Here is a 25846-nt window from a genome sequence, read left to right as displayed (position 1 = left end):
TATGGCTGTAATGTTCAGATGGAAAACCCAAGAAGAAACCAAGGTGTATGGCTGTAATGTTTAGATCACGAAAAAAACAAGACGAAACCCTCACTGACCGTAGCGTTGACCGTGAAGCAGGTGGGACCGTAGTGTGTCTCCGCCAAGTTCAGATGAAACGTTGTGAATGTGAAGCTCAGTTTCAGGCTCAACAACCTTAGGAAACAAGAGACAAAACCTTTAAGGCTCACGTTCTATAACACCCGTCCATACACTCATTTCACCGCTACTTGGGAAACAACGTGCAAAGCCTTTAAGGCTCACGTTCTAAAACACACGTCCATACACTCAGTTCACCGCTACTTGGGAAACAAGAGGCAAAGCCTTCAAGACTCACGTTCTATAACACCCGTCCATACACTCAGTTCACCGCTACTTGGGAAACAAGAGGCAAAGCCTTCAAGACTCACGTTCTATAACACCCGTCCATACACTCAGTTCACCGCTACTTGGGAAACAAGAGGCAAAGCCTTCAAGGCTCACGTTCTATAACACCCGTCCATACACTCAGTTCACCGCTACTTGGGAAACAAGAGGCAAAGCCTTCAAGACTCACGTTCTATAACACCCGTCCATACACTCAGTTCACCGCTACTTGGGAAACAAGAGGCAAAGCCTTCAAGGCTCACGTTCTAAAACACCCGTCCATACACTCGTTTCACCGCTACTTGGGAAACAAGAGGCAAAGCCTTCAAGACTCACGTTCTATAACACCCGTCCATACACTCAGTTCACCGCTACTTGGGAAACAAGAGGCAAAGCCTTCAAGACTCACGTTCTATAACACCTGTCCATACACTCAGTTCACCGCTACTTGGGAAACAAGAGGCAAAGCCTTCAAGGCTCACGTTCTATAACACCCGTCCATACACTCAGTTCACCGCTACTTGGGAAACAAGAGGCAAAGCCTTCAAGACTCACGTTCTATAACACCCGTCCATACACTCAGTTCACCGCTACTTGGGAAACAAGAGGCAAAGCCTTCAAGGCTCACGTTCTATAACACCCGTCCATACACTCAGTTCACCGCTACTTGGGAAACAACGTGCAAAGCCTTTAAGGCTCACGTTCTAAAACACACGTCCATACACTCAGTTCACCGCTACTTGGGAAACAAGAGGCAAAGCCTTCAAGGCTCACGTTCTATAACACCCGTCCATACACTCAGTTCACCGCTACTTGGGAAACAAGAGGCAAAGCCTTCAAGACTCACGTTCTATAACACCCGTCCATACACTCAGTTCACCGCTACTTGGGAAACAAGAGGCAAAGCCTTCAAGACTCACGTTCTAAAACACCCGTCCATACACTCATTTCACCGCTACTTGGGAAACAAGAGGCAAAGCCTTCAAGACTCACGTTCTAAAACACCCGTCCATACACTCAGTTCACCGCTACTTGGGAAACAAGAGGCAAAGCCTTCAAGGCTCACGTTGTAAAACACCCGTCCATACACTCAGTTCACCGCTACTTAGAAAACAAGAGGCAAAGCCTTCAAGGCTCACGTTCTATAACACACGTCCATTCACTCATTTCACCGCTACTTGTTGAAGTATGAATAAGTGATCATCATAACTTATAAGATTCTATTGATACATGTACATATTTTTGCCAGAGTATACCTCGGCCATTGCTCCTTTGTATGACAAAATCTCAACTTTGAGAACATCTAACGACAATTTGCTAAGCTTCTGTCTGTTTTGAAGTAGGACTGTTGTTTTGGTTTTTTGTCTTTGGGGTTTGTTTTCTTGACGAGTACGGGATGTGGCTCTGTTCTCTGAGTATATGGCTACCCGCCTGCAAAACAATGACACGTGAACGACTGTGAAAGAGCACTATAACCGGAAAATAAAAGGGGAAAAGAGTACAAACAGAAATCGCTTTGGATTGACTTTAAACACTTTCGCAACACAATTTGTCAAAAGCTCGTGAGCCATAAACTTACTTGGAGAATGTGATGTTTTGGAGAAAAGTGCGCATGTTGTATTCGTCTGGCTTTTCCATCGGTACAAGTTCTCTGCAGTCTGAAATATCATGTGAATGTGTAGCCAAGACAGTGCTTTGCTGTCCTCATTTTATTAGTGTGTCACAAACAAAACCAACCTATTGTAAACAAAAGTCCGACGCGAAGTCACTTTCCGTGTCTCTGTCTCTGTCTCTCTGTGTCTCTCTCTCTCTCTCTCTCTCTCTCTCTCTCTCTCTCTGCCTGTCTGTCTACGTGCCTGTCTGTGTGTCTGTCTGTCTCTCTGTCTGTCTGTCTATCTGTCTGTCTCTGTCTCTGTCTCTCTCTCTCTCTTTCTCTCTCTCTGTCTCTCTCTCTCTCTCTCTCTCTCTCTCTCTCTCTCTCTCTCTCTCTCTCTGTCTCTCTCTCTCTCTCTCTCTCTCTCTCTCTCTCTCTCTCTCTCTCTCTCTCTCTCTCTCTCTCTCCAAATTTCGCAACTCACAATTCTCCTCTCCCGGCCAAACCATGTAGGTGCCATTGTGGAAGTCTGTGTAGTTGTTGAAGCTGTTGCAAAGTCGTATTGGAAATGGCTTGCCCGTGGTCTTGTCAATCACAGGATTCATCGTGGCCAGTGAAGAGTTGGATAGATTGTAATACTGCAAACAAAAATATTGGGATAAATTGTAATACTGCAAACAAGAGAGATTTGGATAAATTGTAATAATGCAAACAAGAGAGATTGGAGTAAATTGTAATACTGCAAACAAGAGAGATTTGGATAATTTGTAATACTGCAAACAAGAGAGATTGAAATAAATTGACATACTGCAAACAAGAGAGATTGGAATAAATTGAAATTCTGTAAACAAGACAGATTTGGATAAATTGTAATACTGCAAACAAAGGAGATTGGGATAAATTGCAATACTGTAAACAAGAGAGATTGGAATGAATTGAAATACTGCAAACAAGAGAGATTGGGATAAATTGTGATACTGCAAACAAGAGAGATTGGAATAAATTGAAATACTGCAAACAAGAGAGATTGGGATAAATTGTAATACTGCAAACAAAAGAGATTGGAATAAATTGTAATATTGCAAACAAGAGAGTTTGGAATAAATTGTAATACTGCAAACAAGAGATTGGGATAAATTGTAATACTGCAAACAAGAGATTGGGATAAATTGTAATATTGCAAACAAGACAGATTGGGATAAATTGTAGCACTGCAAACCAGAGAGAACACGATCATTACAGATTTGAGCATGCGCTAACATGGGAAGATTAATCAGGTCGTGAACAACCTAACCGTAACCCTAACCCTAACCCTAACCCTAATCCTAACCCTAATTCTAACCCTAACCCAAACCATAACCCATGGTTCGTTCGGTCAAAGGGTCGCATTTTTTAAGTCCAAGATTGGCGCATACGCATTGACCGCAATGAGAAGGATTGTTGAGCAGAGGTTCCAGTTGGTTACAGAGGAAGCAGGAAGGATTGTTGAGCAGAGGTTCCAGTTGGTTACAGAGGAAGCAGGAAGGATGATGTCTTGCCGTAATGCCAGGAGTGTCTGGATGTATGAGTGTTTCCACACCAGGAGTGTCTGGATGTACAGTATTAGTGTTTCCACACCAGGAGTGTCTGGATGTATGAGTGTTTCCATACGAGGAGTGTCTGGATGTATGAGTGTTTCCACACCAGGACAAATTCCAATGGCTGTTACGCTATATGGCGAAATAAATTCTTGCTCTTCTTGTCCTTATTGTTCTTCTTGTCCTTATTGTTCTTATTGTTCTTCTTGTCCTTATTGTTCTTATTGTCCTTATTGTTCTTCTTGTCCTTATTGTTCTTATTGTTCTTCTTGTCCTTATTGTTCTTATTGCTCTTCTTGTTCTTCTTCTCCTTATTGCTCTTCTTGTCCTTATTGTTCTTATTGTTCTTCTTGTCCTTATTGTCCTTATTGTTCTTCTTGTCCTTATTGTTCTTCTTGTCCTTATTGCTCTTCTTGTCCTTATTGTTCTTCTTGTCCTTATTGTTCTTCTTGTCCTTATTGTTCTTCTTGTCCTTATTGTTCTTCTTGTCCTTATTGTTCTTCTTGTCCTTATTGCTCTTCTTGTTCTTCTTGTTCTTCTTGTCCTTATTGTTCTTCTTGTCCTTATTGTTCTTCTTGTCCTTATTGCTCTTCTTGTCCTTATTGTTCTTCTTGTCCTTATTGCTCTTCTTGTCCTTATTGTTCTTCTTGTCCTTATTGTTCTTCTTGTCCTTATTGTTCTTCTTGTTCTTCTTGTCCTTATTGTTCTTCTTGTTCTTCTTGTTCTTCTTGTCCTTATTGTTCTTCTTGTCCTTATTGCTCTTCTTGTTCTTCTTGTTCTTCTTGTCCTTATTGCTCTTCTTGTCCTTATTGTTCTTCTTGTCCTTATTGTTCTTCTTGTCCTTATTGCTCTTCTTGTCCTTATTGTTCTTCTTGTTCTTCTTGTTCTTCTTGTCCTTATTGTTCTTCTTGTTCTTCTTGTTCTTCTTGTCCTTCTTGTCCTTATTGCTCTTCTTGTTCTTCTTGTTCTTCTTGTCCTTATTGCTCTTCTTGTCCTTATTGCTCTTCTTGTCCTTATTGTTCTTCTTGTCCTTATTGCTCTTCTTGTCCTTATTGTTCTTCTTGTTCTTCTTGTTCTTCTTGTCCTTATTGTTCTTCTTGTCCTTATTGCTCTTCTTGTCCTTATTGTTCTTCTTGTCCTTATTGCTCTTCTTGTCCTTATTGTTCTTCTTGTTCTTCTTGTTCTTCTTGTCCTTATTGCTCTTCTTGTCCTTATTGTTCTTCTTGTCCTTATTGTTCTTCTTGTTCTTCTTGTTCTTCTTGTCCTTATTGTTCTTCTTGTCCTTATTGTTCTTCTTGTCCTTATTGTTCTTCTTGTTCTTCTTGTTCTTCTTGTCCTTATTGTTCTTCTTGTCCTTATTGTTCTTCTTGTCCTTATTGCTCTTCTTGTCCTTATTGTTCTTCTTGTCCTTATTGTTCTTCTTGTCCTTATTGTTCTTTTTGTTCTTCTTGTTCTTCTTGTCCTTATTGTTCTTCTTGTCCTTATTGCTCTTCTTGTTCTTCTTGTTCTTCTTGTCCTTATTGCTCTTCTTGTCCTTATTGTTCTTCTTGTCCTTATTGCTCTTCTTGTCCTTATTGTTCTTCTTGTTCTTCTTGTTCTTCTTGTCCTTATTGCTCTTCTTGTCCTTATTGTTCTTCTTGTCCTTATTGCTCTTCTTGTCCTTATTGTTCTTCTTGTTCTTCTTGTTCTTCTTGTCCTTATTGCTCTTCTTGTCGTTATTGCTCTTCTTGTCCTTATTGTTCTTCTTGTCCTTATTGCTCTTCTTGTCCTTATTGTTCTTATTGCTCTTCTTGTCCTTATTGTTCTTCTTGTTCTTATTGTTCTTCTTGTTCTTATTGTTCTTCTTGTTCTTATTGTTCTTCTTGTCCTTATTGTTCTTCTTGTTCTTCTTGTTCTTCTTGTTCTTCTTGTCCTTATTGCTCTTCTTGTCCTTATTGCCCTTCTTGTCCTTATTGTTCTTCTTGTCCTTATTGCTCTTCTTGTCCTTATTGTTCTTCTTGTTCTTATTGTTCTTCTTGTCCTTATTGTTCTTCTTGTCCTTATTGCTCTTCTTGTCCTTATTGTTCTTCTTGTTCTTCTTGTTCTTCTTGTCCTTATTGCTCTTCTTGTCCTTATTGTTCTTCTTGTCCTTATTGTTCTTCTTGTTCTTCTTGTTCTTCTTGTCCTTATTGTTCTTCTTGTCCTTATTGTTCTTCTTGTCCTTATTGTTCTTCTTGTTCTTCTTGTTCTTCTTGTCCTTATTGTTCTTCTTGTCCTTATTGCTCTTCTTGTCCTTATTGTTCTTCTTGTCCTTATTGTTCTTCTTGTCCTTATTGTTCTTCTTGTTCTTCTTGTTCTTCTTGTCCTTATTGTTCTTCTTGTCCTTATTGCTCTTCTTGTTCTTCTTGTTCTTCTTGTCCTTATTGCTCTTCTTGTCTTTATTGTTCTTTTTGTCCTTATTGTTCTTCTTGTCCTTATTGTTCTTCTTGTCCTTATTGTTCTTCTTGTCCTTATTGTTCTTCTTGTCCTTATTGTTCTTCTTGTTCTTCTTGTTCTTCTTGTTCTTATTGTTCTTCTTGTCCTTATTGTTCTTCTTGTCCTTATTGTTCTTCTTGTCCTTATTGTTCTTCTTGTTCTTCTTGTTCTTCTTGTTCTTATTGTTCTTCTTGTCCTTATTGTTCTTCTTGTTCTTCTTGTCCTTATTGTTCTTCTTGTTCTTCTTGTCCTTCTTGTTCTTCTTGTTCTTCTTGTCCTTATTGTTCTTCTTGTTCTTCTTGTCCTTATTGTTCTTCTTGTCCTTATTGTTCTTCTTGTTCTTCTTGTTCTTATTGTTCTTCTTGTCCTTATTGTTCTTCTTGTTCTTCTTGTCCTTATTGTTCTTCTTGTTCTTCTTGTCCTTATTGTTCTTCTTGTTCTTCTTGTTCTTATTGTTCTTCTTGTCCTTATTGTTCTTCTTGTTCTTCTTGTCCTTATTGTTCTTCTTGTTCTTCTTGTCCTTCTTGTCCTTATTGTTCTTCTTGTCCTTCTTGTTCTTCTTGTTCTTCTTGTCCTTATTGTTCTTCTTGTTCTTCTTGTCCTTATTGTTCTTCTTGTCCTTATTTTTGTTCTTCTTGTTCTTCTTGTCCTTATTGCTCTTCTTGTCCTTATTGTTCTTCTTGTTCTTCTTTTGGGTGCGAGTCCAAATAGACGGTTGGCCTTATCCCATAGCTTGGCCAGATCTGAGATAGTGACCAGGGCCGGTATGCAGAGATATGGTGCACGAGAAAGTAACCAACCCGGTGGGAGCCAGCCGCGGTATTGGATTGGTTGAAATTGAAATTTCTTGTAATTTCAACGAATTAGGACCCGCGGTTTGTTCTCTCCCGTTTGGGTGGCACCCACTTTCGCTTCGTGCACCTCCGCCAAGGAGTGGAAGTTAGAGACTTTAGTCCTGGATAAACAGCATGGGGTGTACACTTCATCCGGGATAAACAGCATTGGGTGTACAGTTCATCCGGGATAAACAGCATTGGGTGTACATTTCATCCGGGATAAACAGCATTGGGTGTACAGTTCATCCGGGATAAACAGCATTGGGTGTACAGTTCATCCGGGATAAACAGCATTGGGTGTACAGTTCATCCGGGATAAACAGCATGGGGTGTACACTTCATCCGGGACGACAGTCTCTAACCTCTGCTCGCGCATACCGGCCCAGTGTCACATGTTTTTGCGCGAGATCACATTTTGGCATTATCCCTTCGCCCGCATCCCATTTTCGCGTACTAGATTTTTACTGGACGTCAAAATTTGGGGAGTCAAAATGTCGTGGAGGGAGTACTTTTTTCGTTCCTTGGGGAGTTCTTTTCTCGTACGAAAGGTGTACTCGGAGTAAGAATTTCGCACGAAATGTTTACTCCGGAGTCAATTTTTCGTGCAGTACACCGGAACTATCTTCATGAGAAGGACTGTGCCTCTAACTGTTTACTGTCTCCGGGGCATCGTCTGACTACAGTGGGTTGAGAAGAGTTTCGATCGCTGTACAATTCGGATTTCCATTTCAAGTCAGCGGGAAGACGTTGGAAAGAAGGCTGAACATCCTTCTGTGTGCTCATGGGGATAACTCTTGGACAAGTTTGCCTAGAAAACTTTTTAATGGCATCAATGAGAACTCAAAAACAGTTCAAAGGAATGGAAGATAAGAAAGGGAATTGATGGAAATAGGATCTGATTAACAAAGGGACATAAGCGGTCTAAATGCATACGTCATGTGCAACAAAAGTAGGTGAGAGGTATGCCATGTGGAACCAGCCTCCTGGCACCTGAGCCAATAACAAGCATTGAAATGAACAAGCTATCGATAAAGATCTGACAGCAACATTTTCATTCAGCACAACTGCATAATAACCCAAAAAAGCTTTTGCATACCTTCACATGATAGGTACCCTTCCAGTAGCTTCCCCTGTAGTCTCACCTTCACATGACAGGTACCCTTCTAGTGGCTTCCCCTGTAGTCTCACCTTCACATGATAGGTACCCTTCCAGTGGCTTCCCCTGTAGTCTCACCTTCACATGATAGGTACCCTTCCAGTGGCTTCCCCTGTAGTCTCACCTTCACATGATAGGTACCCTTCCACTAGCTTCCCCTGTAGTCTCACCTTCACATGATAGGTACCCTTCCACTAGCTTCCCCTGTAGTCTCACTGATAGGTACCCTTCCAGTAGCTTCCCCTGTAGTCTCACTGATAGGTACCCTTCCAGTAGCTTCCCCTGTAGTCTCACCTTCACATGATAGGTACCCTTCCAGTGGCTTCCCCTGTAGTCTCACCTTCACATGATAGGTACCCTTCCAGTGGCTTCCCCTGTAGTCTCACCTTCACATGATAGGTACCCTTCCACTAGCTTCCCCTGTAGTCTCACCTTCACATGATAGGTACCCTTCCAGTAGCTTCCCCTGTAGTCTCACCTTCACATGATAGGTACCCTTCCAGTAGCTTCCCCTGTAGTCTCACTGATAGCTACCCTTCCAGTAGCTTCCCCTGTAGTCTCACTGATAGCTACCCTTCCAGTAGCTTCCCCTGTAGTCTCACTGATAGGTACCCTTCCAGTAGCTTCCCCTGTAGTCTCACTGATAGGTACCCTTCCAGTAGCTTCCCCTGTAGTCTCACTGATAGGTACCCTTCCAGTAGCTTCCCCTGTAGTCTCACCTTCACATGATAGGTACCCTTCCACTAGCTTCCCCTGTAGTCTCACCTTCACATGATAGGTACCCTTCCAGTGGCTTCCCCTGTAGTCTCACCTTCACATGATAGGTACCCTTCCAGTAGCTTCCCCTGTAGTCTCACTGATAGGTACCCTTCCAGTAGCTTCCCCTGTAGTCTCACCTTCACATGACAGGTACCCTTCCAGTCGCTTCCCCTGTAGTCTCACCTTCACATGACAGGTACCCTTCCAGTAGCTTCCCCTGTAGTCTCACCTTCACATGATAGGTACCCTTCCACTAGCTTCCCCTGTAGTCTCACCTTCACATGATAGGTACCCTTCCAGTAGCTTCCCCTGTAGTCTCACCTTCACATGACAGGTACCCTTCCAGTGGCTTCCCCTGTAGTCTCACCTTCACATGATAGGTACCCTTCCAGTAGCTTCCCCTGTAGTCTCACCTTCACATGACAGGTACCCTTCCACTAGCTTCCCCTGTAGTCTCACCTTCACATGATAGGTACCCTTCCAGTGGCTTCCCCTGTAGTCTCACCTTCACATGACAGGTACCCTTCCAGTAGCTTCCCCTGTAGTCTCACCTTCACATGACAGGTACCCTTCCAGTAGCTTCCCCTGTAGTCTCACCTTCACATGACAGGTACCCTTCCAGTGGCTTCCCCTGTAGTCTCACCTTCACATGACAGGTACCCTTCCAGTAGCTTCCCCTGTAGTCTCACCTTCACATGACAGGTACCCTTCCACTAGCTTCCCCTGTAGTCTCACCTTCACATGACAGGTACCCTTCCAGTAGCTTCCCCTGTAGTCTCACCTTCACATGACAGGTACCCTTCCAGTAGCTTCCCCTGTAGTCTCACCTTCACATGATAGGTACCCTTCCAGTAGCTTCCCCTGTAGTCTCACCTTCACATGATAGGTACCCTTCCACTAGCTTTCCCTGTAGTCTCACCTTCACATGACAGGTACCCTTCCAGTAGCTTCCCCTGTAGTCTCACCTTCACATGATAGGTACCCTTCCACTAGCTTCCCCTGTAGTCTCACCTTCACATGACAGGTACCCTTCCACTAGCTTCCCCTGTAGTCTCACCTTCACATGATAGGTACCCTTCCAGTAGCTTCCCCTGTAGTCTCACCTTCACATGATAGGTACCCTTCCACTAGCTTCCCCTGTAGTCTCACCTTCACATGATAGGTACCCTTCCAGTAGCTTCCCCTGTAGTCTCACCTTCACATGACAGGTACCCTTCCAGTGGCTTCCCCTGTAGTCTCACCTTCACATGACAGGTACCCTTCCAGTGGCTTCCCCTGTAGTCTCACCTTCACATGACAGGTACCCTTCCAGTAGCTTCCCCTGTAGTCTCACCTTCACATGACAGGTACCCTTCCAGTGGCTTCCCCTGTAGTCTCACCTTCACATGACAGGTACCCTTCCAGTGGCTTCCCCTGTAGTCTCACCTTCACATGACAGGTACCCTTCCAGTGGCTTCCCCTGTAGTCTCACCTTCACATGACAGGTACCCTTCCAGTGGCTTCCCCTGTAGTCTCACCTTCACATGATAGCTACCCTTCCAGTAGCTTCCCCTGTAGTCTCACTGATAGCTACCCTTCCAGTAGCTTCCCCTGTAGACTCACCTTCACTGACAGGTACCCTTCCAGTGGCTTCCCCTGTAGTCTCACCTTCACATGACAGGTACCCTTCCACTAGCTTCCCCTGTAGTCTCACCTTCACATGATAGGTACCCTTCCAGTAGCTTCCCCTGTAGTCTCACCTTCACATGACAGGTACCCTTCCAGTGGCTTCCCCTGTAGTCTCACCTTCACATGACAGGTACCCTTCCAGTAGCTTCCCCTGTAGTCTCACCTTCACATGATAGGTACCCTTCCAGTGGCTTCCCCTGTAGTCTCACCTTCACATGACAGGTACCCTTCCAGTAGCTTCCCCTGTAGTCTCACCTTCACATGATAGGTACCCTTCCAGTGGCTTCCCCTGTAGTCTCACCTTCACATGATAGGTACCCTTCCAGTAGCTTCCCCTGTAGTCTCACCTTCACATGATAGGTACCCTTCCACTAGCTTCCCCTGTAGTCTCACCTTCACATGACAGGTACCCTTCTAGTAGCTTCCCCTGTAGTCTCACCTTCACATGACAGGTACCCTTCCAGTGGCTTCCCCTGTAGTCTCACCTTCACATGACAGGTACCCTTCCAGTGGCTTCCCCTGTAGTCTCACCTTCACATGATAGGTACCCTTCCAGTAGCTTCCCCTGTAGTCTCACCTTCACATGACAGGTACCCTTCCAGTAGCTTCCCCTGTAGTCTCACCTTCACATGATAGGTACCCTTCCAGTAGCTTCCCCTGTAGTCTCACCTTCACATGACAGGTACCCTTCCAGTGGCTTCCCCTGTAGTCTCACCTTCACATGATAGGTACCCTTCCACTAGCTTCCCCTGTAGTCTCACCTTCACATGACAGGTACCCTTCCACTAGCTTCCCCTGTAGTCTCACCTTCACATGATAGGTACCCTTCCAGTAGCTTCCCCTGTAGTCTCACCTTCACATGATAGGTACCCTTCCAGTGGCTTCCCCTGTAGTCTCACCTTCACATGACAGGTACCCTTCCAGTGGCTTCCCCTGTAGTCTCACCTTCACATGACAGGTACCCTTCCAGTGGCTTCCCCTGTAGTCTCACCTTCACATGACAGGTACCCTTCCAGTGGCTTCCCCTGTAGTCTCACCTTCACATGATAGGTACCCTTCCAGTGGCTTCCCCTGTAGTCTCACCTTCACATGACAGGTACCCTTCCAGTAGCTTCCCCTGTAGTCTCACCTTCACATGATAGGTACCCTTCCAGTGGCTTCCCCTGTAGTCTCACCTTCACATGACAGGTACCCTTCCAGTAGCTTCCCCTGTAGTCTCACCTTCACATGATAGGTACCCTTCCAGTGGCTTCCCCTGTAGTCTCACCTTCACATGACAGGTACCCTTCCACTAGCTTCCCCTGTAGTCTCACCTTCACATGATAGGTACCCTTCCAGTAGCTTCCCCTGTAGTCTCACCTTCACATGATAGGTACCCTTCCAGTAGCTTCCCCTGTAGTCTCACCTTCACATGATAGGTACCCTTCTAGTGGCTTCCCCTGTAGTCTCACCTTCACATGACAGGTACCCTTCCAGTGGCTTCCCCTGTAGTCTCACCTTCACATGATAGGTACCCTTCCAGTAGCTTCCCCTGTAGTCTCACCTTCACATGACAGGTACCCTTCCACTAGCTTCCCCTGTAGTCTCACCTTCACATGATAGGTACCCTTCCAGTGGCTTCCCCTGTAGTCTCACCTTCACATGATAGGTACCCTTCCACTAGCTTCCCCTGTAGTCTCACCTTCACATGATAGGTACCCTTCCACTAGCTTCCCCTGTAGTCTCACCTTCACATGATAGGTACCCTTCCAGTAGCTTCCCCTGTAGTCTCACCTTCACATGATAGGTACCCTTCCAGTAGCTTCCCCTGTAGTCTCACCTTCACATGACAGGTACCCTTCCAGTAGCTTCCCCTGTAGTCTCACCTTCACATGATAGGTACCCTTCCAGTGGCTTCCCCTGTAGTCTCACCTTCACATGATAGGTACCCTTCCAGTGGCTTCCCCTGTAGTCTCACCTTCACATGATAGGTACCCTTCCACTAGCTTCCCCTGTAGTCTCACCTTCACATGATAGGTACCCTTCCAGTGGCTTCCCCTGTAGTCTCACCTTCACATGATAGGTACCCTTCTAGTAGCTTCCCCTGTAGTCTCACCTTCACATGACAGGTACCCTTCCAGTGGCTTCCCCTGTAGTCTCACCTTCACATGATAGGTACCCTTCCACTAGCTTCCCCTGTAGTCTCACCTTCACATGATAGGTACCCTTCCACTAGCTTCCCCTGTAGTCTCACCTTCACATGACAGGTACCCTTCCAGTAGCTTCCCCTGTAGTCTCACCTTCACATGATAGGTACCCTTCCAGTAGCTTCCCCTGTAGTCTCACCTTCACATGACAGGTACCCTTCCAGTGGCTTCCCCTGTAGTCTCACCTTCACTGATAGGTACCCTTCCAGTAGCTTCCCCTGTAGTCTCACTGATAGGTACCCTTCCAGTAGCTTCCCCTGTAGTCTCACTGATAGGTACCCTTCCAGTAGCTTCCCCTGTAGTCTCACCTTCACATGACAGGTACCCTTCCAGTAGCTTCCCCTGTAGTCTCACCTTCACATGATAGGTACCCTTCCAGTGGCTTCCCCTGTAGTCTCACCTTCACATGATAGGTACCCTTCTAGTGGCTTCCCCTGTAGTCTCACCTTCACATGATAGGTACCCTTCCACTAGCTTCCCCTGTAGTCTCACCTTCACATGATAGGTACCCTTCCAGTAGCTTCCCCTGTAGTCTCACCTTCACATGATAGGTACCCTTCCAGTGGCTTCCCCTGTAGTCTCACCTTCACATGATAGGTACCCTTCCAGTGGCTTCCCCTGTAGTCTCACCTTCACATGATAGGTACCCTTCCAGTGGCTTCCCCTGTAGTCTCACCTTCACATGACAGGTACCCTTCCAGTGGCTTCCCCTGTAGTCTCACCTTCACATGATAGGTACCCTTCCAGTGGCTTCCCCTGTAGTCTCACCTTCACATGATAGGTACCCTTCCAGTAGCTTCCCCTGTAGTCTCACCTTCACATGATAGGTACCCTTCCAGTGGCTTCCCCTGTAGTCTCACCTTCACATGATAGGTACCCTTCCACTAGCTTCCCCTGTAGTCTCACCTTCACATGATAGGTACCCTTCCAGTGGCTTCCCCTGTAGTCTCACCTTCACATGATAGGTACCCTTCCACTAGCTTCCCCTGTAGTCTCACCTTCACATGATAGGTACCCTTCCAGTGGCTTCCCCTGTAGTCTCACCTTCACATGATAGGTACCCTTCCAGTAGCTTCCCCTGTAGTCTCACTGATAGGTACCCTTCCAGTAGCTTCCCCTGTAGTCTCACTGATAGGTACCCTTCCAGTAGCTTCCCCTGTAGTCTCACTGATAGGTACCCTTCCAGTAGCTTCCCCTGTAGTCTCACCTTCACATGATAGGTACCCTTCCACTAGCTTCCCCTGTAGTCTCACCTTCACATGACAGGTACCCTTCTAGTAGCTTCCCCTGTAGTCTCACCTTCACATGACAGGTACCCTTCCAGTGGCTTCCCCTGTAGTCTCACCTTCACATGACAGGTACCCTTCCAGTGGCTTCCCCTGTAGTCTCACCTTCACATGATAGGTACCCTTCCACTAGCTTCCCCTGTAGTCTCACCTTCACATGATAGGTACCCTTCCAGTAGCTTCCCCTGTAGTCTCACCTTCACATGACAGGTACCCTTCCAGTGGCTTCCCCTGTAGTCTCACCTTCACATGATAGGTACCCTTCTAGTAGCTTCCCCTGTAGTCTCACCTTCACATGATAGGTACCCTTCCAGTGGCTTCCCCTGTAGTCTCACCTTCACATGACAGGTACCCTTCCAGTAGCTTCCCCTGTAGTCTCACCTTCACATGACAGGTACCCTTCCACTAGCTTCCCCTGTAGTCTCACCTTCACATGACAGGTACCCTTCCAGTAGCTTCCCCTGTAGTCTCACCTTCACATGACAGGTACCCTTCCAGTAGCTTCCCCTGTAGTCTCACCTTCACATGATAGGTACCCTTCCAGTAGCTTCCCCTGTAGTCTCACCTTCACATGATAGGTACCCTTCCACTAGCTTCCCCTGTAGTCTCACTGATAGGTACCCTTCCAGTAGCTGCCCCTATAGTCTCACTGATAGGTACCCTTCCAGTAGCTTCCTCTGTAGTCTCACTGATAGCTACCCTTCCAGTAGCTTCCCCTATAGTCTCACTGATAGCTACCCTTCCAGTAGCTTCCCCTATAGTCTCACCTTCACATGATAGGTACCCTTCTAGTGGCTTCCCCTGTAGTCTCACCTTCACATGATAGGTACCCTTCTAGTGGCTTCCCCTGTAGTCTCACCTTCACATGATAGGTACCCTTCCAGTGGCTTCCCCTGTAGTCTCACCTTCACATGACAGGTACCCTTCCAGTAGCTTCCCCTGTAGTCTCACCTTCACATGATAGGTACCCTTCCAGTAGCTTCCCCTGTAGTCTCACCTTCACATGACAGGTACCCTTCCACTAGCTTCCCCTGTAGTCTCACCTTCACATGACAGGTACCCTTCCAGTGGCTTCCCCTGTAGTCTCACCTTCACATGACAGGTACCCTTCCAGTAGCTTCCCCTGTAGTCTCACCTTCACATGATAGGTACCCTTCCAGTAGCTTCCCCTGTAGTCTCACCTTCACATGACAGGTACCCTTCCAGTGGCTTCCCCTGTAGTCTCACCTTCACATGACAGGTACCCTTCCAGTAGCTTCCCCTGTAGTCTCACCTTCACATGATAGGTACCCTTCCACTAGCTTCCCCTGTAGTCTCACCTTCACATGACAGGTACCCTTCCAGTAGCTTCCCCTGTAGTCTCACCTTCACATGACAGGTACCCTTCCAGTAGCTTCCCCTGTAGTCTCACCTTCACATGATAGGTACCCTTCCACTAGCTTCCCCTGTAGTCTCACCTTCACATGATAGGTACCCTTCCAGTAGCTTCCCCTGTAGTCTCACCTTCACATGACAGGTACCCTTCCAGTGGCTTCCCCTGTAGTCTCACCTTCACATGACAGGTACCCTTCCAGTAGCTTCCCCTGTAGTCTCACCTTCACATGATAGGTACCCTTCCACTAGCTTCCCCTGTAGTCTCACCTTCACATGACAGGTACCCTTCCAGTAGCTTCCCCTGTAGTCTCACCTTCACATGACAGGTACCCTTCCAGTAGCTTCCCCTGTAGTCTCACCTTCACATGATAGGTACCCTTCCACTAGCTTCCCCTGTAGTCTCACCTTCACATGATAGGTACCCTTCCAGTAGCTTCCCCTGTAGTCTCACCTTCACATGATAGGTACCCTTCCAGTGGCTTCCCCTGTAGTCTCACCTTCACATGATAGGTACCCTTCCAGTGGCTTCCCCTGTAGTCTCACCTTCACATGACAGGTACCCTTCCAGTAGCTTCCCCTGTAGTCTCACCTTCACATGATAGGTACCCTTCCAGTGGCTTCCCCTGTAGTCTCACCTTCACATGACAGGTACCCTTCCACTAGCTTCCCCTGTAGTCTCACCTTCACATGATAGGTACCCTTCCACTAGCTTCCCCTGTAGTCTCACCTTCACATGATAGGTACCCTTCCAGTAGCTTCCCCTGTAGTCTCACCTTCACATGATAGGTACCCTTCCAGTGGCTTCCCCTGTAGTCTCACCTTCACATGATAGGTACCCTTCCAGTAGCTTCCCCTGTAGTCTCACCTTCACATGATAGGTACCCTTCCAGTAGCTTCCCCTGTAGTCTCACCTTCACATGATAGGTACCCTTCCAGTGGCTTCCCCTGTAGTCTCACCTTCACATGACAGGTACCCTTCCAGTGGCTTCCCCTGTAGTCTCACCTTCACATGACAGGTACCCTTCTAGTAGCTTCCCCTGTGGTCTCACCTTCACATGACAGGTACCCTTCCAGTGGCTTCCCCTGTAGTCTCACCTTCACATGATAGGTACCCTTCCAGTAGCTTCCCCTGTAGTCTCACCTTCACATGACAGGTACCCTTCTAGTAGCTTCCCCTGTAGTCTCACCTTCACATGACAGGTACCCTTCCAGTGGCTTCCCCTGTAGTCTCACCTTCACATGATAGGTACCCTTCCAGTGGCTTCCCCTGTAGTCTCACCTTCACATGACAGGTACCCTTCCAGTGGCTTCCCCTGTAGTCTCACCTTCACATGACAGGTACCCTTCCAGTAGCTTCCCCTGTAGTCTCACCTTCACATGATAGGTACCCTTCCAGTAGCTTCCCCTGTAGTCTCACCTTCACATGATAGGTACCCTTCCAGTGGCTTCCCCTGTAGTCTCACCTTCACATGATAGGTACCCTTCCAGTGGCTTCCCCTGTAGTCTCACCTTCACATGACAGGTACCCTTCTAGTAGCTTCCCCTGTAGTCTCACCTTCACATGACAGGTACCCTTCCACTAGCTTCCCCTGTAGTCTCACCTTCACATGATAGGTACCCTTCCACTAGCTTCCCCTGTAGTCTCACCTTCACATGACAGGTACCCTTCCACTAGCTTCCCCTGTAGTCTCACCTTCACATGACAGGTACCCTTCCACTAGCTTCCCCTGTAGTCTCACCTTCACATGACAGGTACCCTTCCACTAGCTTCCCCTGTAGTCTCACCTTCACATGACAGGTACCCTTCCAGTGGCTTCCCCTGTAGTCTCACCTTCACATGATAGGTACCCTTCCAGTAGCTACCCCTGTAGTCTCACCTTCACATGACAGGTACCCTTCCAGTGGCTTCCCCTGTAGTCTCACCTTCACATGATAGGTACCCTTCCACTAGCTTCCCCTGTAGTCTCACCTTCACATGACAGGTACCCTTCCAGTAGCTTCCCCTGTAGTCTCACTGAAGAAAGGCCCAACACTGAGTTAGGCATTTTTCTTATGAGCGTGACGTACTGTTATCCTCATTCATTGGTGGAAATATGTCCCAGAAACAGCATTTGACCACACTCTCAGTCACCTGCCTCCTCCCCCCCCCCCCCCATCCCTCCCTCTCTTTGTTTAATCCTCTCTCTGTCTCCCTCTGTCTGTCTGTCTCTCTTTCTCTCTCGCTCTCTCTCCACCAACTGGGAGGAAGTGACCACTTACCCATCACCCTCTCCATTGCTGACATGCAGACCATCCTGGAGTACCACAGAAAGAAAGCCAGCTGGAACTTCAAGAAAGCCAAATGGACCAAGTACCAGCTCCACGCAGAAAGCCTTCGCAACATCACCTTCACGGAGGACATCAACCACAACGTAAAAGAGCTGACACAGACCATCCTAGCGGCTGCCAGGAAGTCCATCCCCCGTGGCTTCAGGAAGGACTACAAACCTTACTGGAGTCAAAGGCTGGCCTGCCTGCACCAGCGACTCTCAGAAGCCAGAGAAAGCATGGAGCAGTCCCCATCCGCTGAAACAACGACCATGCACAACCAACTGAAGGAGGATTTCAACAAGACCAAGACACAAGAACTGCAACAAAGCTGGCAGGAAATCACCTCCACCATTGGCCTCGATTCAGACACAGGGAAACTCTGGCGTCTCACCAAAATTCTAAACGAAGACAGCATGGCCACGCGGGGACCTACAGTACTAGAAGACAGCGGAACCTTCCACACTGGAAAAAGAGCAGCAAATCTCCTTGCCGACGTCTTTGAGACCGAGAGCACCATCAAAGTCCCACCCCAAAGAAAGAAGGAAGTTGCAGAACAACTTGAAACCAGACTCCGACAGCAGAGAAATGCAGCCCCACCAATGACCTCAGATCTTACCATGGCAGAGCTCGTCGATGCGATCAAAAGACTCAAGTGCAAGAAAGCGCCCGGAAAGGATGGAGTCTGCAACGAGATGATCAAGCACCTCGGGCCTGCTGCCAGAACTAAGCTCCTTGAGCTCTTGAACCAGTCGTGGAGATCCGGAGTCTTCCCCTCAGCATGGAAAGAGGCCATCATCATACCCATCCTGAAGAAGGACAAGAACCGCAAGCAAAAGACAAGCTACAGACCAATCAGTCTACTCAGCTGCCTCGGCAAGACCCTCGAGCGCATGATCAACAAGAGGCTGATGTGGCACCTGGAAACCAACAACCTGATCACCAATGAACAGTCTGCCTTCAGGAAGAACAGGAGTACTGAAGACCAGCTGATCTACCTCACCCAATCAATAGAGAATGCCTTCCAGGAGAAGAAGAAAGTCATTGCCACCTTCATTGACCTCTCCAAGGCCTTCGACAAGGTGTGGAAGGAAGGCCTCCTCCTGAAGCTATTGACGGCAGGAATCGCTGGACGAATGTTCAACTGGATCAAGAGCTTCCTGTGCCACAGAACCGCGAGAGTCAAGCTTGACGGCAACCTGAGCTACGCTGTGAAGATCAGGGAAGGAGTCCCCCAGGGAGGAGTAATATCCCCCACCCTCTTCGTCGTCTTCATCAACGACATCACCAACAGTCTGTCCAGACACATCTCCAAAGCCCTACACGCCGATGACCTTGCGATGTGGAGCGCTGCCGAGTCCACCGCAACCACCAAAGTCCGGATGCAGGAGGCCCTCAACATCACCTCTAAGTGGGCGACAGACTGGTGTGTCACCGTGAACAGCCTCAAGACCGTAGCCACCTGCTTCTCCCTCTCCAATTCCAAAGAGACCCTCCAACTGACCATCCACAACCAGGCAATACCACAGGAAGACACCCCTACCTACCTAGGTATCAAGCTAGACAAGTAGCTCACCTGGAACCCACACATCAAAGAGGCGGAGAAGAGGGCTACGAGAAGACTCTCCATCATGAAGAAACTGGCTGGCACAAAGTGGGGAGCCAGCAGCAACATCCTCAGACAGGTGTATACGGGACACGTCCGCCCTGTGATGGAGTATGGAGCTGCAGCCTGGGCCACAGCTGCGAAGAGCAACACCAGCCGGCTCAACAAAGTGCAGAACGCAAGCATGCGCATCATCACAGGGGGACTGAAAACTACGCCCATACACGCCCTTGAAGCCACCACCAGACTCCCTTCCCTGGACCACCGACGAGAAGAGAAGGTCATCGTGCAGTACGAGAAGCTGCAACGACTCCCCTCTCACCCAGCACACCAGCACACCCAACAGCTGACGAAGAACAGGCTGAAAAGAAGCAGTTTCAACCATCTGGCCAAGCAGCTAGAGAGAACCCAAACCAGCTTCCTACCACGCACCCCTGAAGAACAAGAGCCCCTCCAAGACGCTGAAGAGTGGAACAGCCAGCTCAGCAAGGTGCTCTTTGTTACTGACATGCCAGGAGTGACCAGCAAGAGAGAGCAGCAGGACGCAGTCCTCAAGAACCTCACGCTGGAGATGATGCACCAGGACTACAACGCCTCAGTATGGACTCACATCTACACTGACGGGTCCTCAGATGGTGCCATCAAAAACGGAGGAAGCGGGATCCTGGTACGCTACCCAGACGGACACACCCTTTCAAGATCCCTGCCTGCCGGAGAGCTGTCATCCAACTACCGGGCAGAACTCACCGCTCTCAGAGAAGCAGTTAGCCTGGTCAGCGAACACCCACCCTCTCACGCCGTCTTCCTGACCGACTGCAGATCCGCCGTCCAAAGCCTGCAGTCGCCCAAAGAGCAGCTGGAACGAGACACCCAGCGTCTTCTTTGTACTCTCTCCCAGAGCACAAACGTCGCTGTCCAGTGGATCCCTGCTCACTGTGGCCTCTCAGGGAACGAGGAAGCGGACAGACTGGCCAAGACTGGCAGCCATCTGGAGCAGACAAGACCAACAGTCTCTTACAGTGAAGCCAAAACCCTGGTGAAAAGACACTACCAAACCACCTGGAATGCCCAACACAGCCTGCCATCTGATGATCAGATGCCCAACTTACAGCGCCATCAGCAGACCATCCTCTTCCGCCTACGGACTGGACACTGTCGACTGCGTGCCCACATGCACCGCCTTGGTCTGTCGCACACACCGAACTGCCTGTGCGAAACAGGCCCACAGACCCCGGAGCACATCCTGCAGACCTGCCCGCTCCACCAGGAAGCCAGAACAGATCACTGGCCACAAGGTGCCACACTGCAGGAGCAACTCTGGGGCACCAAAGACTCCCTGATCCTGACCACTAGCTTTATTCAAGCTACAAAACTTGAAGTCTGACCTGAGGCCAAAAATCCTGGAACGCCGAAGAAGAAGAAGAAGAAGCTCTCTCTCCGCCCTCTCCCCCCCCCCCCTCTCTCTCTCTCTCTCTCTCGCCCTCTCTCTCAGTCTCTCTTTCTCTTTCTCCCCTCTCTCTTTCTTAATTATTCTCGTACCTGTTTCCACGTGTACTCGAGGTGGTCAAGGAGGTCATCCACTGTGTAGACCGCGAACTCGCCCGTGGCAGGGGGGTAGGGCATGGTCTCGTAGCTCGCGTCCCAGCCCTTCAGCAGCAGATGGTCCAAGGCTGTCTCGGTGCGGTCAAAAAACTCCACGATCTCCGAACGTTGTTTTCCAAACTGCACCATCTGCAACCGACATTTTCTTGTTCAAAATGGATTATGTCAAACAGTTGAAAAGGAGAAAATAGCATTGGTCAAATCGAGTTCAAGGTACAAATTGGAGAATAAGCTGACTTTAGTATTTAGCCATGCAAAACAGTAGGAATGTCCCTCCCCAGATTACCCTCCCCTTCCCCTCTTCTCCATTCAGCTCTGGTGTTCACGCTCATTCAATTAAAACAATTGAACATTTGCATAGCTGTCAGAGTTCACAGAGCAATCTCTCTCTCTCTCTCTCTCTCTCTCTCTCTCTCTCTCTCTCTCTCTCTCTCTCTCTCTCTCTCTCTCTCTCTCTCTCTCCCCCCCTCTCTCTCTCTCTCTGCTTGATCAGGAATCGTCAAACTTGAGCCGTTATCAAGCCAATCTTGATTATCTGCTCTCTCTCTCTCTGTCTCTCTCTCTCTCTCTCTCTCTCTCTCTCTCTCTCTCTCTCTCTCTCTCTCTCTCTCTGCTTGATCAGGAAACGTCAAACCTGAGCCGTTATCAAGCCAATCTTGATTATCTGCTCTCTCTCTCTCTCTCTCTCTCTCTCTCTCTCTCTCTCTCTCTCTCTCTCTCCTCCCCCCCCCCCCCCTCTCTCTCTCTCTCTGCTTGATCAGGAAACGTCAAACCTGAGCCGTTATCAAGCCAATCTTGATTATCTGCTCTCTCTCTCTCTCTCTCTCTCTCTCTCTCTCTCTCTCTCTCTCTCTCTCTCTCTCTCTCTCTCTCTCTCTCCTCCCCCCCCTCTCTCTCTCTCTCTGCTTGATCAGGAAACGTCAAACCTGAGCCGTTATCAAGCCAATCTTGATTATCTGGACAATCAGTTTGGCAGGAAAGTAGCGGCCTTGTCTGGCCTTGAACTTGCTCCACGGGTCCATAAAAAATATCCTGACGCGTCTTTGCAGCTTCTTCAAGGCGTCCGATGACGATCTCGTCCCATCATTCCCTTCCGGGTGGGACGTATCAGTTCTGCTTCCGTCTGCGCACTGGCCGTCTGTGCGCACTTGCGAGCTTGCTCCATCTTCAATGTCTGGGGTGGTTGGGTGTTGGGGTGAGGGGGCAGGGGGGTGAGGAGGTGGTGAGACAGGGTGTGCTTCTCCTTGCTCGGCGTCAGAGTTGTGGTGGTGGTCGTCGCTATTGTTGATGTTGTGCCTCGGCCTGGGGATGTCTGTCCTGACTGAAAGAAATGAGCTCGTATGACTGATGTGCAAAATAAAAAAAATATATATATGTCGTGCCGAATTCACGTAATTGCCGATTCCGCGTAATGGGAAACATTTTTGCCCATTTCGCGTAATCGCCAAAACGCTGCCCAATACGTGAAATCGGCAGCGTTTTGCCAAAATCGCGTAAACGCCTCTAAAACTTGCCTATTTCGCGAATTCAGCAGCCGATTACGCGGAATCGGCAGCCGATTACGCGTAATAGGCAAGTTGCCCATTACGCGAAATCGGCAATTCGAATTCACGGAATTGCCGAATTCGCGGAATCGGCAAAGCGCTGCCCATGACAATTTACGTGAAATCGGCAGCGTTTTGCCGAAAATGCGGAAATGCTTCTAAAATGTGCCCATTTCGCAAAAGCGACAGCCAGTCTGTTACTTTTTGTGTCACCTGAACATTGCATTAACATTGCTTTACCTCCCTACTATGTTCATTATGGTCTATGTTGGTCTGTGTCGAGCATAACTCCGGAAATGCACGAAAACTACACTTTCTGCAATAACTTGTCATAACTTATTGATTACTGCAATATCTATCCATTCGAGTATCTAGTTGTCTAAGTGTGATGATATCCCAGGCATTTGAGAACTTTAAAACCAAACAGTGGCTGCAGATTTCGCAAAATATGCAAAATTTAGAAGCCTTTCCGCGTTTTCGGCAAAACGCTGCCGATTTCGCGTAATGGGCAGCGTTTTGCTGATTACGCGAAATGGGCAAAAATGTTGCAGATTTTGCGAAGTCGGCAATTACGTGAATTCGGCACGACAATACATTACAGCTAGAATCAATTATTGTTCCTTTCTCCCGTCTCTGTCTCGGGGCCTCTCTATCTTACTGTGCGCGCGCGCGCGCGCGTGTGTGTGTGTGTGTGTGTGTGTCAGTGTGTGTGTGTGTGTGTCAGTGTGTGTGTGTGTGTGTCAGTGTGTGTGTGTGTGTGTGTGTGTGTCAGTGTGTATGTGTGTGTGTGTGTGTGTGTCAGTGTGTGTCTTTCTCTCTACGCTTGTCTTGTCTGCAAATTTTTCTTTGCAGTCAGCCGACCGTGTGACCTATTATTAACTGGGCTGCACTAGAAAGCAAAGTCACAGCAAATATCCCTTATACGTACGTATACATACACACACAAAAGCTGCATTGAAGAAAGCTGACACAGGCATATACCGTCAGTGTTCCCAGAAATTACACAAGTTTCCAACCCTTGCTATTGAACGGCAAATAAAATATAGGCCTTAGTTTGATAAGTCTGACTCGACTAAAGAACACATACAATCAGAAAGGGTGTCAGTTGAGATATTAAGTTGCTTGCTCTTGTCACAGTTCAATAGCAGGCGTTGTCCTTTGCCGCCTGTAACTTTAAAAGCATGACTCGACCGAAGAACGCTGACATAATATTTGTGAGAAAACGTGTTGCAGTTACACTATATAGTGTGCTTGCACTTGTCACTGAAACAATTTAATGGCGGGCTTGAATATTTTCCTTTTCAGAGAGAGGAAACAAACCTCCATCGGTCCGTAATTGCCATATAAGGACGATAACAAACAAATTAACCAACCAAAGTGTGAAAACTTAAACCAAACTCCTAACTTCTTCTTCTTCTTCTTCTGCGTTCGTGGGCTGAAACTCCCACGTACACTCGTGTTTTTTGCACGAGTGGAATTTTACGTGTATGACCGTTTTTTACCCCGCCATTTAGGCAGCCATACGCCGTTTTCGGAGGAGACAACTCCTAACTGATACAGTACCTACGCCAGTTTGAGAAATTACAGTGACAAATTCACACGCTGCACAATCAGAAGCCCAACCGATATGTTTTTGTATGTCTCCAAGTTGGAGGATGGTCAAATCTGTGGTCACGTGGTATACGCAATTGTTTGCACGGGATCGAAACTATCTTTTGAAAGTCCTAAACAAAGTAAGATACATTGAGAAAAATATATCAATAAAGTTGATTTTCAAAGTCAAACTTACCTGCAGTTTGCAGCTTCAACCACATACCAGCGCTAGCGCGATTCCCGGCCATAACTTTTCAACGATAATAAAGCACCCTCCACACACAAATCAGTGTAGTCCGAAGCATGAACTGATAGTTTTCCCCGTACTTGTGAATATACAGCAGCTTCCCGGCCTTACAGGGATTTGCGGTGAGTAGGCTTATACGAAAATTGTCCCTTTTCAATTGTTGGTGTAATCTGCACCTCTTTCCACGGGGCCAAGTCACAGGACGTCGGTGCTCCTCCGCTCAGTGTGAACATTGTGTGTGTGTACCCGGAAGAATATCAAAGTACACGGACAGACTCTACAGCTAAACCTGAAATGTTCTTGCTTTTGTTCGAGCGCATGATCTTCAAACATGTGCGTGCGTGTGTGCGTGCGTATTCGTGCGTGCGTGCGTGTGCGTGCGTACGTGTGTGTGTGGGTGCCTGTCTCTGTGTGTGTCTGTGTGTGTGTGTGTGTGAGAACAAGAACAAGAACAAGAACAAGAACAAGAACAATTCTTTATTTTACGAGGGTAATAGAGTAAGCAGTGATCTGCTTTTTTACATCTGGCCCTCGCCCTAAAGAGGGACTAGTCTAAAATTGCTAAAGAATAAGCAAGTAAAGGAAACAAACTACTGCTACATGATTATGATAGAAATGAAAGTAAGAACATATCATCAATTTACATACAATACATTGCTTAAATGAAAAATGTAAGTTCATTTGACATGAGTTAAGAATTATAGGGTAGATTGCACTGACGCAACAACGTCGTAAGTGCCATGCCCATTGACATACACTGCATTCGAAAGAATCAGTGTATATAAAAATAATAATACATTGTTAAAAAGCACCGGTTGTTGGTTTTAACAACCATTCTAGCGACAACAGATGTTTATTTATACTTCATGAGATAAGACGTATATCTGGTCTTAAAAACGTTTGTGCTGCTAGTTTGCCGTAGGATTGTCGGAAGAGTGTTCCAGAGACTGCTACCTGAATAGACTAAACTAGATTTGAATAGGTCAATCCTAGGCAGAGGCATGTTCAGTCTCATCAATTGGCGTGAAGTTTTTAACGTGAATTTGGAAAATATGGTTTGAGGTACACATCCATGAATAATTTTATGCATAAGGGTACCTTTATTATAACTTAGCCTTGCCTTCAGAGGAAGAATGCCTAAGTTCATGTAGTCTAACTCAGATAGGGTTGTTTTCTTTAATAAGACTACTTTAAGCGCTCGTTTATGTAATCTAATTAGTGGTTTGAATGAATTTTCACTTGCCGAGTCCCACAAGGTAGACGCGTAGTCAATAACAGACTGAATATGAGCATTAAAGAATAATTTCCTGGCTTCCAAATTCAGAAAGTGCTTGATTCTAGATAATAGATAGACCTTCTTGGACACTTGTTTAGACAGTTGTTCGATGTGGTGTGACCAAGACAGGTTGTTATCAATGGTCACTCCCAAAACTTTATGATGGTCGACTTTTTCAACAAGTTTATTATTAACCGTTAGATCGTAAAATATTGAGGTTATGTTCTGGCGTTTTTGCCTAGTTGTTATTATCATGCTTTTTGTTTTTTGGGGGTTAAGGGACATGTGATTTAGCTCAGTCCATTCACTCAACTGGTTTAAACTTTCTTGCAGTGTTTCTGATAAACGACTTAAATTTGTGTTACTAGAATGTATG

General features: G+C 46.9%; 1 protein-coding gene across 1 annotated transcript in view; it reads right to left on the bottom strand.

The window, feature by feature from the left end:
• Positions 1 to 24426, bottom strand: part of LOC138967615 (mucolipin-3-like) — a 36132-nt gene extending 11706 nt beyond the window's left edge. Inside the window, exons 1-6 of the mRNA XM_070340221.1 lie at positions 24144 to 24426; positions 21737 to 22131; positions 20748 to 20939; positions 2484 to 2637; positions 1985 to 2063; positions 99 to 195 (exon numbers count right to left, since the gene is read on the bottom strand). Coding sequence (XP_070196322.1) covers positions 99 to 195; positions 1985 to 2063; positions 2484 to 2637; positions 20748 to 20939; positions 21737 to 22131; positions 24144 to 24195 — 969 coding nt within the window. The 5' untranslated portion in view covers positions 24196 to 24426. The remainder of the gene's footprint in view (positions 1 to 98; positions 196 to 1984; positions 2064 to 2483; positions 2638 to 20747; positions 20940 to 21736; positions 22132 to 24143) is intronic.
• Positions 24427 to 25846: the final 1420 nt, after the last annotated feature.

Source organism: Littorina saxatilis, linkage group LG5 (genome assembly GCF_037325665.1).
Source record: "Littorina saxatilis isolate snail1 linkage group LG5, US_GU_Lsax_2.0, whole genome shotgun sequence".
NCBI classification, from domain to species: domain Eukaryota; kingdom Metazoa; phylum Mollusca; class Gastropoda; order Littorinimorpha; family Littorinidae; genus Littorina; species Littorina saxatilis.
Note: the sequence above shows the minus strand (reverse complement) of the source record. Positions and strands in the feature narration are given on the sequence as shown.